The sequence below is a fragment of the Colletes gigas genome, unplaced genomic scaffold (assembly GCF_013123115.1).
Source record: "Colletes gigas isolate AHSC1104 unplaced genomic scaffold, ASM1312311v1 Colletes_gigas_Sc00001, whole genome shotgun sequence".
Taxonomy (NCBI): Eukaryota; Metazoa; Arthropoda; class Insecta; order Hymenoptera; family Colletidae; genus Colletes; species Colletes gigas.
The window spans coordinates 841,266-859,779 of NW_025106630.1; the positions used below are offsets into that span (position 1 = coordinate 841,266).

An 18,514-nucleotide genomic window follows, 5' to 3' on the forward strand; every position below is an offset into this window, starting at 1 on the left:
CTAAAATTTGTTCATGTTTAGACTCTTCTTCATAATACAGTGTTAAATAAAAAAAAATAATTTTTATTACTGAGATCATCGTTCACACAAACAATAATTTTGTTACCCGAATCTGATGTAAAAATTATCATTTGACCACGGCAATTGCATTATCCTATTGATAGAAAATTGATGTAATCAAGTAAAGCGAAATATTAGAACAAATGATATTCTTTTTCCAGAATGCCCTTTTCAGGAGCATGGTGCAAAGTATGGATTTATTTCGGATTCGTTTTTGCATGGACGAAGGGGGCCCGTCCACGTTTTGATACCTCCACGGACATGGGCCTGGTTTTGGTCCCTTCCGATGCGGAAGTAGATTCGGTCATTTTTCGTCTTCGTGCGACTGATCAGGATGCAGACTTTCCACTTGTTTTCGAAATAACTGGTAACCGTTTATTTATAATATCGCTTCTTTGTCTTTTAAACCAAGCAAATTGTGTACATTATGCATCCTTTAATATTAATATGTACGAGTATGTTATTTCATCTCTTTTGCTAAATTCTGCAGAATTTCAGAAATATATCATAAAATGTACCCCTGCCAGCTTTCTTTCGTGTTTCTTTCCAAATTCGTTTTCGCAAAAAGAAATACGTTCAATTACCATCTAAATGCTCCTATTAATAAAATAAATACATATATTCCTGAGTCAATTTTTTGCCCGACGAATTGACCTATACCGGAAGACAGTTTTATCGATTAACTAATTTAAGAAGCGATCGTTTGTTTCATGTTGTATACATACTTTTTATTTGTTTAGCTACAATCACACCTGTTGTAAGGATCGACAACCTACCGTGCACGTTGTACAATAAAGTATGTCAAGCTAATGTGATTCTAACGAAACGACTAGTTGCCGGACGCCTTCACGATTTTGCTGTGAGGGTTAGGGACACGAAGGGTGACTCGAACTCGATGCAAGCTACTATTTCTGTTACAAATGCTACAACACCGCGTGATAAAATATTCCCGCACATACCTTCCCTCATAATGGTACCCGAGGTAATTATTTATCAGTCTAAACGAAATTTTCTAAGACTCGATTGTGAGATAAATGGCGGTGCAACGCTGCCACAAATCTATCGTTGCATCTCGACGTACGACTCATTGTATGATAAATCGTTGCGTTTATGGTTCCCATTACATTTATGTGATTCTACAGTCGGAGGATATCCGCAGCGTTCCATTTAGCTATCCCTCTACTGTATTTCAACTTCACATTTCAAGCTCTTATGGCATGAAATCAACTGTGTTTTCTGTGATTTATGGTAGGAAAAGTGACCTCGAATTTACCAATTGGTTTTTATTTGAGGTAGAGTTTTGAGAAGAAAGTACACTTGAGAACAACTCGTATGTGCCCTTGGAATTCTTTCAATTTTTTCTTTGTATTTTTATAAAAGAAACAGAGAGATCAATTGTGGGAATTTGACTACTTTACAATATATTATAGTCAATACCTTAGAATTATCACCAACTTCAAACATAAAAAGGAAGAAACATTCTATTGTTCGTGCAATGTCAGTTCTAAAAAAAATTACTTTCACAAACACTCTTTCTTTCTACGTGCAACCAGTGAAACGACCGTTTAAATTTTCAATTCAATTAAAACTTTAAACTCGGTTCAAAGATTGATTCTCCGTTATAAAACAGTTAAAAACGATTAGGCTTATTTGTTTAGGACACTAAGCCAGGAAAGGAACTGGATTATCTTCTGGTGAGAGCCAATTCCTGGAGCGGAAAACCTGTATACATCGAACTCTGGGTGCGTTCTACACATAAATAGTTTCTTTTGTTTATAAATAGCAATATTGAAATGCAATTCGATATCGTTGTTTCAGCAACCGAAGGAACTTTTCACTATAAGGCAGCGACAAACGCCCACGCAAACGCGAGGAGTTATTACTTTAATCGGTGAATTGGATTTTGAAACGCAATCTGTGTACACACTCACCATGTATGCTACGGTACGAAAGATTTGAACGTTTATTTTCATAAAATAGTGCTTAAAATAAAAAAAAATAAATGCTCTATGGAACGATTCTTTGACCCGTAATAAAAGTAAATTAGTTATAAGAAGCAAAACAACGAATATACAATGTCTACTTCCAGATTTTCTGCTTTTCATGACTTAATTTTATTGCTGTAGTGAAATCGTAGATTGGTACTTTCGTAAAATGTTTAAAAAGTCTCGAAATTGAATGTTTGATTTACTAGGACCCGTATACCGAGCCCGGAAAAGATACTAGAAATATTGCAGGCTTAAATCTGGTGGTGATAGTTCAAGATGTTCAGGATGTCCCTCCGATTTTTACGTTAGCTCCACCTCTCACCAGAATTAATAATTCTATACAGCCTGTAAGTACATTTTTTCTTAGATTTATCTGCCTTTGATATCCGCGTGTTAATTTTATTTAAAAACAAACTGTTCAACTCTAAAATACTCCGACCATAAAATTAACTTTGTAAAACTCTCTCTGTACTTTTAATTTTACCAATTTAATCCAAAGTTTCTCTAGATTTTATATTTTCAATTACCCGTTGGTTGTATACACAGCGTTATTTATATTTGAGTACACGAATTAAAAAATAACGATCTCGGAATACAAAGAGCTCCGAACAAATCTATTGATTATTAAATTCAAATAATAAACAGTTTATTTTAGTGTTTAAACGGACATTGTATGATATTAACGATATTATAAGAATATAAATTGAACAGATTCGAAAACATTTAAAAACAGAACCATTTTTATGCGAATTTTAGGGTGATATAGTCATACGAGTGCATGCTGAAGACGGGGATAAAGGAGTTCCGCGGGAAATTGTTTACGGTCTCGTGTCCGAAGGCAATCCGTTTACACCATTTTTTAATATTTCGGAAACAAGTGGTAAGAATGTATATCATGATTTTATTAGTAGCCTCAAATTGAAATCATTGTTGCAACAGAACCGATCGTATTTTATTATCTTTGACGAAGAAAACCGTAGCAACGATTAATAATCACGCAGTCACTATCTCTGCTGAATATTTTCCTAGCAGGTTTACTGTTACACGAAAGGCTGCAATTAGTTTTCGCAAAGATTACTGTTACACGAAACACTGCAATAAGTAAAGTGCACTAACAATTTTTCCCCAAGATAAATTAAGAATATCTTTTCCAAGTAAGGAGAGTAACACGCATTATAATCTGTAGCCATGATTGCAATTTATGACGCCGTTATTAGTAAATAAATGAACTGAAAGTACACAAGCGTAGACATTTATATGCACCATCGTGTAACCCGATTTCTCAAGATTAATCAAGTAGATCGCTAACCTTTGAAATTCATTTATCGCTTTGTTAATCGCCACTTCCAGCTGTGAAACGTCATGAAATGATTTATTTTAAGTTTACTAAGAAAAATAAATGTTTGTTACTCTAATCAGGCACAAAATAATTGGAACAATCCTCATAGTAATGAAAGAAATCTCAATACGAAAAAAAAGATTTCTGAAAAGAAAGCCTTTAATTTTTGAAAATGACTAATCCCACGGAATTAACTGTTTGAATCTGAAAATATTCAAAAGAAAAATTGAAATATTCTCCTACTTCTTAGTAACCTTATTAACACAACACAATTTATAACCACATACCACTTTTATCGTTTAAGCCAAAGGTTAGCAACCAGCTGCGTGCAGGTCTTTAGCTAAATTATTGCGGCTTTTGATCAGAGTTAAATTATGTAGATTACGTTTCCATGAAATCCTTCGTAGCTTAAATAAATGCATATTTTACCTACTATTTTTGCTGATTGCCTCGGTGCACTTTTTAAATTTGACATTTATGGATACAGAAATATGAACGAGTACGAGCTCGAGAAAGTGCCTGCATGTCTGTGTGCGTTTGTGTGTCTAGCCTGAAAGCATTCGCGTGTACGAAAAAAAGAAAAGATATAAGATTATTTGTTCTTTATAAATTTGTATGAAAATCAATATTTACTAAAAAAAATTGAGCTGTAATTTATTTGTAACAGAATATCGAATGTATGCAAGTTTTGTTACATTTTACAAAACACTTATGATTATAATTAACAATATTTTTATACCCAACTTGAACAATCAAAGTTTATTTCTGATATATTTTTCTGTCTTTCCACATTCTCGTCGTTGAAACTCTTAGCAATTTCTGAATCTTACTAGAAATAAATATGCTACATATTATGCAATATGTAATATAATAGATTCGTGTATACGTAGTTTGAAATATGCAAAACTCATGCATTATTCAGAATATGCAAAATGAAAAATTTATTTTTAAACCAACCCAACGACGAAACGAATTTCTGTCTCACGTGTTTATCCATTTTTCATAAAAATATGCATTTGCACGAGCATCAGCTGTCTATTTATAATTGTCCTAAAACTTTCGAGCTACAAATATTTCTAAGTCAGTGTATTAATGAAATATCAGATTTTCGTTGCGCGTTTTTCAAGATAAGGATTTAATATTCACGGAAAAATAAACAGGAATGGCCCGTGAACGAAGGGGTTACTTTTACACGCCTATTTTGCGTGCGTTTGCGGCTCGAGGGTGCTATCTACCGTCTCAGATCGGTGATAGCGATTTTTTCGCGGAACCAAAAATGAGTCAGGCGAGGAAATGGCCAGAAGTCGATAGAAGTGGTCAGAGTAAGGTCTTGACGGTCTACACCGTAGTATCGATCGTCCTTAGGGGTCAGTATCTGCTTTTCAGGCTGCGATGCTTATCATTTCGTGACGTGAAGCATGCGACCTCTTCGCAGGCGTGTGGGTGTGTAAATGTAGGCACTAGAGAGAACCGGTAAAAAGGAACGAATAGAGCCAGAAGGAATAAAGGAGATAAACGTGTCTGCTTTAGGTTGTATTATCGTTTCGAAACATTAACAGGCAGCTATAACTTTGCGTGATACCGCAGTAAAGAGTGTGATAAGGAGAGCCTTAACTTTTTAATTGCAGCTTAGAAATTTGTATTTATTGCGAAATTAGTATTTGTCGGCTAGGGAAACGGGTTTTCATTAGAAACAGGGGACATAAATTTTTGAATACGCAATTACAACAATGTAATTGCACAGACACGAAGACTATTGTAGGCACGCTCTCAACACGATCAATGTACGCATATAATATATATTCTGAACCGTTCCTAGGTAAGTAATTTGGCGTTCGAAGCAGAATGTTAATACGAAAAATAAAAGTAACGATAAATACTTTCGTACGATGATTAAATTAAAAACATATTATTTTACGAATTTTAATGGTGACTACAGTACGAGCACAAAAATTAAATTATATATATTTGTAGAGTAATATGATTTATTATTAGTGACTTAATTTGCCTCGAATATTATCAAGAATATTGTTATTATCATACAGGTGAATTATATTTCTTATTTCTTTCTTTTTTGAGCGTACTTTCGGCATTTGGTAATTGTACGATTTAACGATAAGCTTGAATTACAGGTGTCGTACTTGATAGGAGGGCTGTTATTCAAAACATGCGTGTGAATCATTTTAGGGTATCCTGATCGTATCCTGATTATTACGACTTGTTGCTTATGTCGTGTCAATGCTTATGTTTTGAAGTCACATAGCGTAGGGACGGATTGGAATTAAATTCAATTTCTGTTTTCGTATTAGTTCCACGTTTCTACTAATAACAGAAATTATGTTCAACTACCATTTGTAAATACATCCAGTTATTGCATCTAATGTTTCACACACAGTAACAAGGATTTTGATTGATAACATTAAGATTTCTTAGAACCTTTGTTTTAGAATTGCAATAAGAATTTACTGTAAGTAAGCATTATAAATGTTTGAAGCTTCCGTTTAATTGACAGGTGAAATAATTCTTGCCAGACCTTTGGAGGAACTGACGCAAATTACACACGTTGGTGCACCTGTAGTGCTTACTGTGGTTGCTGAGGAAATAAGAAGAAGCAGAGACGAGCCTCCAGCGCAAGCTACAGTCGTCGATGTTGGTTTTCTTCTCGGAGAACCGGGCAACACACCTCCCTATTTCGAAAGCGATAAGTTGGTACCTGAGACACAATTTGCTATCCAAATAAATACCAACGATTCTATAATATTGATTCTTAACACCTATCAAGTAGTAAATTAACTCAATTTATCCAAATCAAAATGTAGCATTTAAATTAAGTATGCAACTAATAGAATACTAACTATATGGTGTGTTTCTTACTATGAAAATGACAATTAAATATTTTATTTTCTTGTTATAGTTACATAGCTACGATCAATGAAAATTTAGAACCAGGTACCGTGATAAACTTTGGTGAACAATATTCGACCAAAGTGAAAGATGAAGATATTGGGAAAGCTGGGGTATTTGCATTGAAACTGGAAAATAATAATGGCACCTTTGAAATAAATCCAACGGTTGCAGAAAGGACTGCAGATTTCGTCATCATCGTTCGAGATAACACGCTCATTGATTATGAATTGCACAAAACCTTGTCGTTTAAGGCAAGCAAAACTTTTATGCAAAAAAGTAACAATAGCAAAGCTTGAAAAATTTTAAACCTTACTTGAAAACAAGTATTAACTATTTAATACTGTAACTCTAATTTTTCAAACCAATTTATGCTTCACGAAACACTATTAATATTGACTTCAACGTGCTTAGATCATTGCTCAAGAAGTTGGTCCAGCGACAAATCTCTCAGCATCAGTGCCAGCGATTATAATTTTAAGGGACATTAACGACAATCCACCGGTATTCGATGAAGAATCATACGACGTAACATTGTCTGAAAATGTCACCGCGGGAACACGTGTTGTTCAGGTAAAAGTACTTTTTGATTTCATGATTTTTGCAATAGAACGGTAACTCTATTTTTGAAGATATTCTTAAATTTCTTAAAGGAACAAGAACTAAACAACCCTCGATTCCTATTTTCTTCGCAAGAATACTTACAGAAAGAAATGAATTGAATGAGACTATTTACACAAAAGTATACGACAAATTCCAAGTGACGAAACGTTGCAATTATTTTGTTTTATAACAGGTACATGCAACCGATATAGATACAGGAACTTATGGCGATGTTCGGTATACCAGTATGACAGGCGAAGGAAGCAAAGCTTTCACGATAGATCCTGAGACAGGATTAATAACTGTGGCCATGGGATATTCCTTAGACCGAGAAGTTGCAGCGAAACTCGAACTAACCGTTGAAGCTCGAGATGAAAATGGCAACGGTAACAGCGGTGTCGTTCCTTTGATAGTTAATCTACTCGATGTCAACGATAATCCACCCTTATTTGACAAAGATGTCTACGAATTTATGTTAAACGCCGATTTAACGAACTTCACTACACCGGCTGTTATAAAGGTATATTCAAAGTTCTATTAAAATATCAATTTGTTTCTATTTTTTAACGTAAATATCGATTTACAGGCCATCGATGCCGATGCAGAGCCACCCAATAATATAGTCAGATACGAAATAATTCACGGTAATTACGAGAATAAATTTTATTTAAACGAGACTAGTGGCGAATTAATCCTTCGATCGGCGATAACGAAGATCAGACGAAAGAAACAGAGTGCTTACGATAAATTCGTTAAAAAAACTGAAAAGAAATTAATAAAAAATCAGGAAAGAATTCCGAATAACGCGATGAAAGTATTTATGGATGTTGACAGTCGAAACAAAACTGTTCCCAGGGTAGCTAAGGAAGTAATAAACGAAGTAATAAAGAGGCGACGAAAACGGGATAATCAAGATGCACTATACACGCTCACTGCCAGGGCATACGATTTAGGTAAAAGAATGAAAGATTCACTATTATCAGTAGTCTTTCTAATTTACCTACAATACAGTATTAAAAAAATTCTGAAATAATAATACTCTTTAAAAAATCAACTTTCAATCGTTTCTAGTTTCTCGACTAAACAAGACTTTGCTTGTCATTACATTTAGAACATAGTAGCAACAATTATTCAATGGCGACAAAATACTGAAGATATTTCGAAATCTAACCTTGCCAGAATCTTACAAATCAGTTTCAATATTGCCAGGTATACCCCACCTCTCAAGCGTAACACAAATTCGTGTCATCAGCGGAATCGCCATGGAAGCTCGAATAATGATGTTCGTAGTACCAGGAGAGCAACCAAATTCGATAAAAACTGCTGAAACTCTGGCAACCATAACTGGTGGCCGAGTTACGGTATTAGAGACCCGACCTTACACGCAACAAAATAATACAGGCAGTGCAAGTACTCTGGCTGGAGGGGGAAAAAGGTTAGAGATGCACTAATGTTAAGATACGAAATTACTGTATAAAATATTCAAGGTGTTCCCAAGTCCTGACAATTCATTGTGATTGAAAAATCCACGTTTGCATTCCTCTCTTGATTTCACCACTAATTTAAATCAACCCCGTATAGCTATTTACACACACATATTATACTCCCTGTTTGTAATCTCTTTAAAATGGAAGTTTAAATATTCCATTATAGGAGCATTATTGTAGCACGCGTCGAACAAACGGCGCCAGGTACACCTTTGGTGGACGTAGAGAAAATTCGGGAGACATTAGCTGCTAATGGCGTGGGTATTATCGGTGGCACGGACACAGTTACGACAATGAATGTCAGTGACACGAAAGTACCTGTTAATGGGATCCCACATACTAACAATGGTCAAACTATCACTAATAACAGCATCGTCAGTGTGCATAATGAAGAAGTCGTACGTATATACATACAAGTAGATTCCAGAGGCCGAAATAAGGCGAAAATCACAAACTAATTTGTTGATTGAGGCTTCGTTAAAAAGTTATTAACAAAATTATTGTTAAAAATTATTAATAAAATTTGCCCACCTACTCGAATTTTTGTTTCGAAAGTGCGTAGAAATTCGGGGGTATGTCTCTTCACCAAAAATTATTGTCATTGACCCCCGTAACCGAAAATAATTTTTTTAAGACGATTTGAAATTTTTTAATTTAATTTTGTAATAACTTTTTAATGAAGCCTCAATCAAGAAATTGATATTCTTGATTTTCGTCTTATTTTGGCCTCTAGAATCTCCCTTAAAACTTTCTCCCAGGGGTAGCCGAACACCCTGTATAATTAAAAGTATAGATAATCGATGTTAAACATTGGCGAAATATTTTTAATATCGAATGCGCAAGAATTAAATATAATTTTCAGACGGTGTACAAAGCAGAAAATAAATTATTGCTTTGGCTTCTGATCATTCTGGGCTTGCTGATGCTATTGGCCATAGCCGCGTTGATTATTTGTTGCATCTGTCCTGGATGTCCATTTTACATGGCACCTAGAAAAAGACGAGTGCATTCCTCGGAAACGTTGGTCGCGCGATCGGATGGAAGACCAAAACGACATCTTCATCGACAACCAGCGGTAGCTATCGATGGTAAGACAGGCTCATAATAAATTAATTTTTCCAATTGGAAAATCTCCTATTGGATCTAGAAGAACCAATCAAAGTAAATTATATTTACTTCAACAAATAAAGGTCTAACAACCGTGTAGTTGACTAAAAATTTGTAAAGAAATTGTATAATAATGACATTTTCGTAACGTTGAATTTCAGGATCATGGAAGGGAAGAAAGCAAGCATGGAGTGCTGACCCAACAAGGAGAAATTGGCAATTCAATAAAAGGAACGTAAAAAATTGTTCGCTTCCCGGGGATGTTGCTTACATTTCTGGCCAACCGATCGACATCCAAATAAATCACGAAGCTCCGAGGTTAAGAGACGCTACTTCTTACGATCATTCGAGAAAGAGTAGAATAGACGAGCAGGAAAGAATGTATATGGAAGATGTCGAGGGGCAAAAGCCAAGAGGCTACAACCTGACCGAATTCGATTCTTTGCAGAGACACGATATGGACAAAAGTCCGGATATACAACGCCAAGGTTACAGGCAAAGGTAGGTAAGCTGTTACTTAGAAATTTTTTACTACGTTTGTAACGTGATTAATGTGTTATACAAAGTATCACAAATGTTTTCTCTTGAGTATATTTTAAGATCACGGAAATCGGTGATATAGTTAGTATTGTAAATCTTTAATTTGATTCAGATCTGGTCCAAGATTCGTCGAGCCCGACATGAACGGGGAATTGATAAGGGAACAACACTTTTACCGCGAAGGAAACGCTGAGGTTCTAAGGTTGGTGACCAGAGGACAAGTGGAGGATACCACGGCGAGTCATCACCATCACCATCATCACTGTCCGACAACTCTGATAGTCGATGGCAAGGACATTATTCTTCAGAGGTTCATAGAGGATCAAAAGTCGAGGCACGAGTTGTCGATGCAGGACATCGAAGCAGCTCGTGTCATGGAGTCCCATCAACGATCGAAGGACATCTATCAACAACAGCCGCCGGAGATAATTCTGGTGCCCGACAGACTTGAATTAGGTCACAGACAACACGTAGAAGAAATAGGACCTAACGTACAGAGGCTCGTGATCGATCATGGTGATTACGAATCGCCAAAAATAGAAAAGGAGTCTCAGACAGGTGAAACACTGAGACCAGAAAGGCAGGATGATATGGTGATTGGCCCTATGATGGCCGACAGACCGTCGGTCGTTACCAAAGAGCACGTGCAAATTAATAAACCACAATACGCCTATAACGACATGGAACTGGCTAAAGAAAAAGCTTTGCTAACTCGATTGTTACTGAAACGAGAAATTCAGCACACGGAAGGCGGGATACTGGATTCTGGAAGTTACTTGGAGACTCAGAGCCTTCCTGGACAGGTAGCCATTGCTACTCAAACCGATCGGACGGCGGCCACTCAGACGGATCGTCACGTGAGAAGCAGAAGCGACAACGATGAATCCGACGAGGATTCGAGGCACAGGAAAAAGCTGAAATCGCGAAAAAAGTACGGCGACGGGGACTGGAAAAGATCTCGGACTCTATGGATGAAATCACCGATCGAGGAGAAAAGCAGTCCTCGTTTCGACAAACGGCTGAGCATTCTACGGAAAAAAGCGAAAGAGGCGAAGGACGATAGAAAGATCTCCCTCGAGCCTGAAGTGCTCCGAGAGATTTCGGACTCTCTAAACGGGAATGGAAGTTCCTATAAAGGAGAGGAAGAGGAATCGATGCAGGCTCGACGAAAATCGACCGAACAAACCACCGTTAGCTACAAAATATTGAACGAAAAGGAGAACGGATCGTCGTCCTCCGTGGAACTGTCTAAGAAAAAACGCGAGAAAGTTTTCGAAGGGAAAAGCTGCGAGGACGACGATCTAAAAATGAACGGTACCGAGTCTACTTCTTCGCCGGAAATAAGAGTTAAAAACGAGAAACACAGTCGCGAGAAGGCGGACGATAAGAGTCCAAAGAAAGAAGTGAAATTGAAAGCGCAGAAGAAGTCGGATGGCGTGATGAAGCCGAGTTTTCGGATTCTCGAAAAGGAATTCACGCTATTTACTAAAAAGCTCAGTAAGCTGAGCGACAAAAAATGTCAAGAAAGTACTGGTAGCGATAGCACAAGCCAAGAGAAGTTGGAATCAAAGGAATCTAAAAAAGACACGGATTCGAAGAAACAACCGAAGAAAATTGACGTTTCTCAGAGGCAGGCAACCGAATTTGCGCAAAGTACAGCGAAATCTGAACAGAAAGGGAAACAGAAGAAGGAGACAGCTATAGCCAGGACGAAACAGAAACTGAAATACCAACAGTCTCACGTTATGAGCACCGGAAGTTCAGAGTACGACGATACTTTTGACAAAACGAAGAAACAGAGTGGTACTCGGCAGGAATCCAAGCAAAAGCAGCCAATCGGTACACAGGGCCACGCGAAGCTGAAACGTCAAACACACGTCGACCGACGGGAGCTTAAAAAACAAAGCTCTGAATTTCGTAACGATGATATCGAGAAACGGAAGGACTGTCCTACAAAGGAAACCTTAAAAACGGAATCCAAGTTCGAAAAGACTGGTAGAATGGTAACGCGAGTTTCAAAATTAGCTCACGTATCCCGCAAAGATAACACAACCGAAGAAACGAGCACCGATACGATGGCAAACCAACCGGAAGGTAAAGCAATTACACCTGCCCCATCGGGGATTGAAAAAAGAAGCAGCACGGATTCTTCGAGTACAGAATTCAATGGCGCGCACCGAAGCAGAAAAGCCGTCGCTGAAAAAGCGATTGAAAGGTTCAGCGATGACTTCGTTTCGCAATCGAAAATGGAAAGCACGGGACAATCGGATTATGCAGAAAAAGGACAAAATGTAAAAAGCGTAGACGAGAAAGAAACAGACGGCGAAAAAAAATCTAATACCGATGTTAAAGTAGAGTCGATAGAAGATGGAGTCGAGGACGCGAAAGCTATTGAGAAAGAAGAACAAGTAGGTACAAAAAGAATGACAGAAAATTCTGAAACATTGTTACATGTTGCGGAGCAATTAATTAAAAGTTGCGTAGTTCCAGATATACAAAGGAGAGAAGAGACATTAATTAGGGCTAGCGTTGAGGAAGATAAAAAATCGGGAGACGAAATGACGCCACCCAAAAGTAAATCCACAACCTTGGAGGAACCAACGCAACCCAAGGAAGAAAATGAGCAAAAAACTGATGGTGAAAGTATTAAAGAATCGAAAGAGAAAGATGAAGATCATCGAGAAAGTACGATGAGAACTCCAAGTCCAGAGAAACCAAGTCAACGCAACGAAGAAGAATTAATTGATAGTGGAGGTGTGAAATTGAGTATTAAAGATGGAATAGACCGAGAAAAAGATGAAGTAATGAGAGCAAGCCCTGAGAAATCAAAGCAATACACGGAAGAAAGCGAACAGTTAACTGATGCTGGAAATGTTATGAAATTAAATGTAAAAAATGGAGAAGATAAAGTAATACCTGATGGTACAAAGGAAGTAATGGCAGTTATGGAAGATACGTCAGGAAATGTCACGGAAAAAGATGAAGCGTTAGAAAGTGCTGAAAGTCAAATTGAAAAAAGTGAGAATATAGAGAAGGAACATAAACAAAAGAATGAGGTATCAGATGATACAAGCAAACAGTTAGAAGACAAAGCAAAAGATTTGTCAGAAGACACTGGAGAAGAAGGTACGTTGCTAAAAGAAGAAAAAACAGAAAGGGAACATGAAATGGCTACAATGTCATCGAAAGAATCGAAGGTAGATGTATTACCAAGCGATGCTGAAATAATTACGGAAACAAAAAAAGATATTAAAGAAAAAGATGATATAAAAGAAACAAAAGAAAGGAAATTAGAAGTAGAAAAACCAGCAGAAGCAGAAAAACCAACAGAAGCAGAAAGTAATGATAAAACTGAATTAATACAAGAAATTGAACAATCGGTTGAGGATCCAGAGACTGAATCGTTAAGCATTGAAAAGGAAACTCCACAGGAAAATGTAGCAGCAAACCTAGAGCCAGAAAAGCTTATGAAAGATCCAGAATCTGAACACGATGATCATGTCGCTGAAAAGGAAAAGGAAGAAACACCGGAGATTATAAAAAATGATTTTGAAAAAGTAGACGTTGAGTTAGATACAGGAGAAACTTCTCATAAAGAAGAAGAAACTACTGGAAAAATTAAATCAGATGAAGAAGCCGATTCTTTACATAAACGAAAAATTTCTGATGCAGCGAAAGAAAATGATGATCCTAAAATTGATGATAGCCAAACTCCAGATATAGAAAAAGGCACTGAAAATGAAAAAGAAGGATCTACAGCAAAAATAACAAGTGATGAACAAGTTATTGAAAAAGAAGTTGATTCACCAGATAAAGAAAAAGAAATTTCTACGGTAATGATAGTTGACGATAATGAAATTAGTGATAAGGAAAATATTTCTTCGGACAAAGAAAAAATTCTAGATGAAGGAGTAGAAACTATTGTAATAACTGAAATCGACGATGATCATATTAGTGAACACGAAGATATTCTTTCTGTTGAAAAAGAAAAATATATAGTAGATGATACAATTGACGATAGTGAAATTAATGGAAAAGAAAATATGATGTTAGACGCGGATAAAGTTACTGATCCAGAGGAAGGTACTGTTATAGAAGAGATCACAAGTGACGATCAAAAAATAGATGTACCAGAAAATATTCGTTCAGACGAAGAAAGAGAAAAACATTCTGAAGAAGAAAATGGAACAAAAAAAAATATAAATGATGATTCTCTAATTAAAGAGCATGAAAACATTTCCCCTGATAAAGGAGAGGAAAAGATTCCAGATGAAGGAACAGAAATTATTAAAAAACCGTCAACAACTGACGACCATCAAATTAATGAAAAAGAGAACGTTATTCCTTCTGAAAGTTCAGAACCTGAGGAGCATCTTATCAGTGAAAAAAAGAATGATGTCCCAGAAATGGAACATGATGCTAGTCATGAACAAGATATTTCAGAAACGCCTGATGTTATTAAGGATAATTTAAGCGAAAAAAAGATTGATTCTTCAGAAATAGATAAACAGTTTATTCAAAAAGATGATGTTTCTCCAACGGATCCTGCCTCTGACGATCATGATAATAAAATAGAAACATCTCCCGTAAAAGAAGCACCCGATAACCAGACTAGTAAAGAAGGTATTTTCTCAGAAATGTTTAAAGCCTTCCACTCACTAGCCGATAAATTTACGGGTGAGAAAAAGTCAGTAAACAAAAGCAATGAAACAGATGCTGAAGGTCATGAACTCCCACCCCATTCTCCCGATAATGTTAATAAAAAAGAAGCGTTTGCATTACCAACCGATGATACAAATAAAGATCAATTAGAAACTTCAAACGGTAACGAACCATCTAGTGTAAAGATGGATGACCAATCTTCAAAAGACGCGGAAGAAAAGACAAGCGCTGAAAGCACGGAGGAACAAGCAAATAAAGACACATCCATCGCGTCTGCAGATAAACAAACTGTAACTTCGCCGAAGAAAATAATTGAAGGTGATTCAAAAACCGATACAGTTACTGAAATAAAAAAAGAAAGCCACGAAGAAAGCGGAGAAGGGAGTGAGATGTCAGAAGAGAAACCCAGAACGATGGAAGAATCTGACAAGTCTTCAGGCGATAAACAATCACCGGTACGGCCAATGCTTGAAAAAATGGGGGATCAACGCGATACATTGCAGGATAAGAAGGATGTTTTACAGGAAACGACATCAAAGGAAAGCACTACCGCAGATAGCGAGCTATTAGGAACTAGCGAAAAGAAAAACGAGCCGCACGAACCAGCGGGCGAAGTGAGCAGCAATTCTCACGGAATAGAATTGTTTCAAACTCCTCCTCTGACGTCCGAGACGCCCACGAAAGAAAAGTTTGCATTAGATTTCATTATATCAGAAACTCCAACAGATTCTAGGAAAACATCCGAGCCTGAAAAGCAGGTGAATTCAGAGAGCGAAGAAACTAAATTACAAGAAGCAGAGCAATTTGTTGAGAAACAAACTTCTGCCTCGGAGAAACAGCAAATGCAGCCATTTCTAGGTCAACAATCGCGCGAAGAAGACAAGTTTCTAATTTCTCAAGATGATACGAGTAGACAGGATATAATTAATGAGAAAACGGATGAAACGTTATCTTCGGAAGAGAAGGGAGAAGCAAACGTCGAAGAACAATACGCAGACGTAAGCCTTCCACTTTTTACAAACATAATACAGTCGATGGACGATTTAGACGACAGTGATTCATCGAGTGATATTTCCAGGAAGACGACGCTGACCACCCGACCGTATCAAACACCAAGACACCGTGCACGGCAGTCTCCCGAAAAAGAAAGCATTGATATGCAGAACATGGAAGACGAAGAAGATACATCGTTAACGATCGAACTAATGAAAGATGAAGATGATAGAGCGTTTCAAGAAACTTATGATAGTAATATAGAACAACCTTCTCCGACAACTCTAATTAGAACAGTAGAAGACGAGCACACAGAATTTAATAAAGAAAATGAAACACCTTTGAATATTCAAATGGCGCTCAGACAACAAGAAACATTAACTGACGTTGTCGAAGAAGTCATCCAAGAACAAAGACAACTAAATCCAAAGACTCGTTTAGAATACGATGAAGAGTCTTCATCTAGCGCGAAACCCACAAGGAGTATAAAGTTACAATCTCAAACAAAAGAACTTGATCGACCGCAAGGCGCTGAGAAATCAGCAGTTTCCAAACACGCGAGACCTGAATCTCTCAAACCGGGCGAAAGAAAGATGAAAGCTGCAGAAAAGAAAAGATTTCCGTTGCAAAGAAAGAAGAAAAGTTCTTCCGAAGAATCGTCCGAAGAGAAAGCGGCTCATTTTCACGATCAAGCGCGCCATGTTCGGCATCAGCCTCGCAAAAAGGTTGTCACTGATCGATCGAAGCAAACGGATAGCAATCACGCGGCACAGTTGAGAAAAACGGACGGTGAACAACAGCGAAAACAGTCCACGTCGAAATTGAAATCTGAAAAAGATAAGAAGGGGTCCGGCAGCGGGGAGAAAAATCCAACTCCGCCGAAAACTGGCGACAGTAAAACGCAGCCTAAATACATGGCTTGGTACAAGAAAAATCGGGAAGAAATGGAGAAGAGAAGGGCAGGATTGAGGGCTGTGGATGACGAGAGTCAGCTTCCACGATGGCTGAGGAGGAGCATGAGAAACCAAAAGTCTGATAACGAAATAAAGACGCCAGATCAAGCGAGCGCGAACACGACTCCGCGAACGAGACGCAAGATTAAACCGTTAGTGAACGTCGAGTCCGAACAATTAAAAGCTATCGTACGTCAGGGAAGAAAGCTAAGGAGAGCCGAAGGTGGAAAAAACGAAGATCCACCTATTCAAATATTTGCATCGACGCCACCTACAGCGTCAGCAGCGGACACCAAACACCATCTGGTGCAACATTCCGAATATAAGTACGAGAAAGTACCGGCGCCATTTTACCTTCATCCTCCACCCGCGCCTCACCCATCGCCCCAATTGTCGCCAGAACATTTTGACGTTCAATCGTCGATGGAACATGGCCACGTCGATGAAGACTTTGATTCGGGAATAGCCATACCCCTTCAAGGCGGAAACAGGTTAAGACACCAACAACTTTTAGAGAAGAAAAGCGTATTCGATATCGCCTACAGCGAAGCTGCGCCATCGCAACTCCGTGCCGACAGCACTACACCGCCATCATAAATTCGCAAAAACCTTAGTCCCGTTTGTTCTCGAATATAAATCTTTTTAGATGCCTAACGAGACGATTTTTAAATCGTTTCAGAGTTGATTATTATTCAGGACGAATTTTACTAAGGAATATTTATAATTAAAAGTTTCAACTCTTTGCGGCACTAAAATTGGACTAGTTTTCTGATTTTTTCACTAAATGTGGAATGGATATTAAATCGTGCTGCAAAGAACTAAGCTAAAACTAATAACATATTGCCAACCGATCGGGATATAACCTACAACTAGAGATAACACTAACAGGCAATAAATTCGTTTCGAAGAATATACATATTTATGTATATTTAAGATCACTTGTGCTGCCACAGTGTCGATTCTGATAGTTTCTTTCGAACTTTGACTGACAACGAGCACAATTTATTATACCATCTTCATGCAAATAAAAAAAATATTTTCATTAGATAAAAATAATTGTTAGTAATATTGATCGAACTACATACCAAATCTTAACAATTTTACATAATCAGAATCGATGATTTTTTGAGTCTAACTATCAGGAGTTAAATAGAAATTTAAGATAAGCCATGTTGTTTGCAGTTAAACAAAAATTGGCAACTGGCAAAGTATTAACTCCAATACAATTAATTTCAAACTAATAGAAACAGATATTTACATCCAATTGTTGGGAAATGTATAGAGTGTGCTGAATATAAATGCGAACTTATTATTTGTGAATTATTATGTCTGTGAGAAATGAAGAAGGGACTGAAATTAAACTGAATCACGTCACGCACAAAATGCAGGGTTAACTCTAACTTAAACGTAGATTTTGAAATATGTTGAAAATGAATGATAGATGTCACATTCTATGACGTACTTTTCATTAGAAAATAAAGTGAAATATATGTGGCAGAAGTGAAAGAGCAACTAATTAGATTGGTCGTTGTGAATATCTATATAATAAAATATGTGTACGTATTTACCAACGAAATTAATAAAATCGGTTGAAATCAAATCGTAATGGAATAACATATTTATCAAATTTTACACAAGTTGTTTACAAGTATGATTAAAAAATATAAATTAATTATAAGTTCACGGTTGTTTTATATAAATATTGAAAATGTAGAAAAGTGCGTATGAACCAAACAGCGTTGTTTTGTCAGTTATGCAATTAATTGTTCAGTCAAGTTTATAAAATAAGAACATAACAATATCTCGAAACAAACGTTTGCTGGTTTTGCGGTTATTTTAGAATAGAAATAAATTTTTTTATTAAAATTAAACATTTAC

General features: G+C 37.0%; 1 protein-coding gene across 1 annotated transcript; it reads left to right on the plus strand.

Annotated features, from left to right (window-relative positions):
- Positions 1-222: 222 nt before the first annotated feature.
- Positions 223-17,233, plus strand: LOC122396112 (titin homolog). The gene is made up of 20 exons (XM_043394242.1): positions 223-427; positions 801-1,201; positions 1,719-1,802; positions 1,879-2,004; positions 2,255-2,395; positions 2,805-2,928; positions 5,900-6,171; positions 6,220-6,248; positions 6,302-6,545; positions 6,706-6,864; positions 7,088-7,414; positions 7,481-7,847; positions 8,104-8,329; positions 8,548-8,779; positions 9,244-9,469; positions 9,650-9,989; positions 10,153-13,154; positions 13,302-13,528; positions 13,598-14,135; positions 14,253-17,233. The coding sequence occupies exons 1-20, from the start codon at positions 223-225 to the stop codon at positions 17,231-17,233; spliced, it is 10,251 nt and encodes a 3,416-aa protein (XP_043250177.1).
- The last annotated feature ends 1,281 nt before the right edge of the window (positions 17,234-18,514 follow it).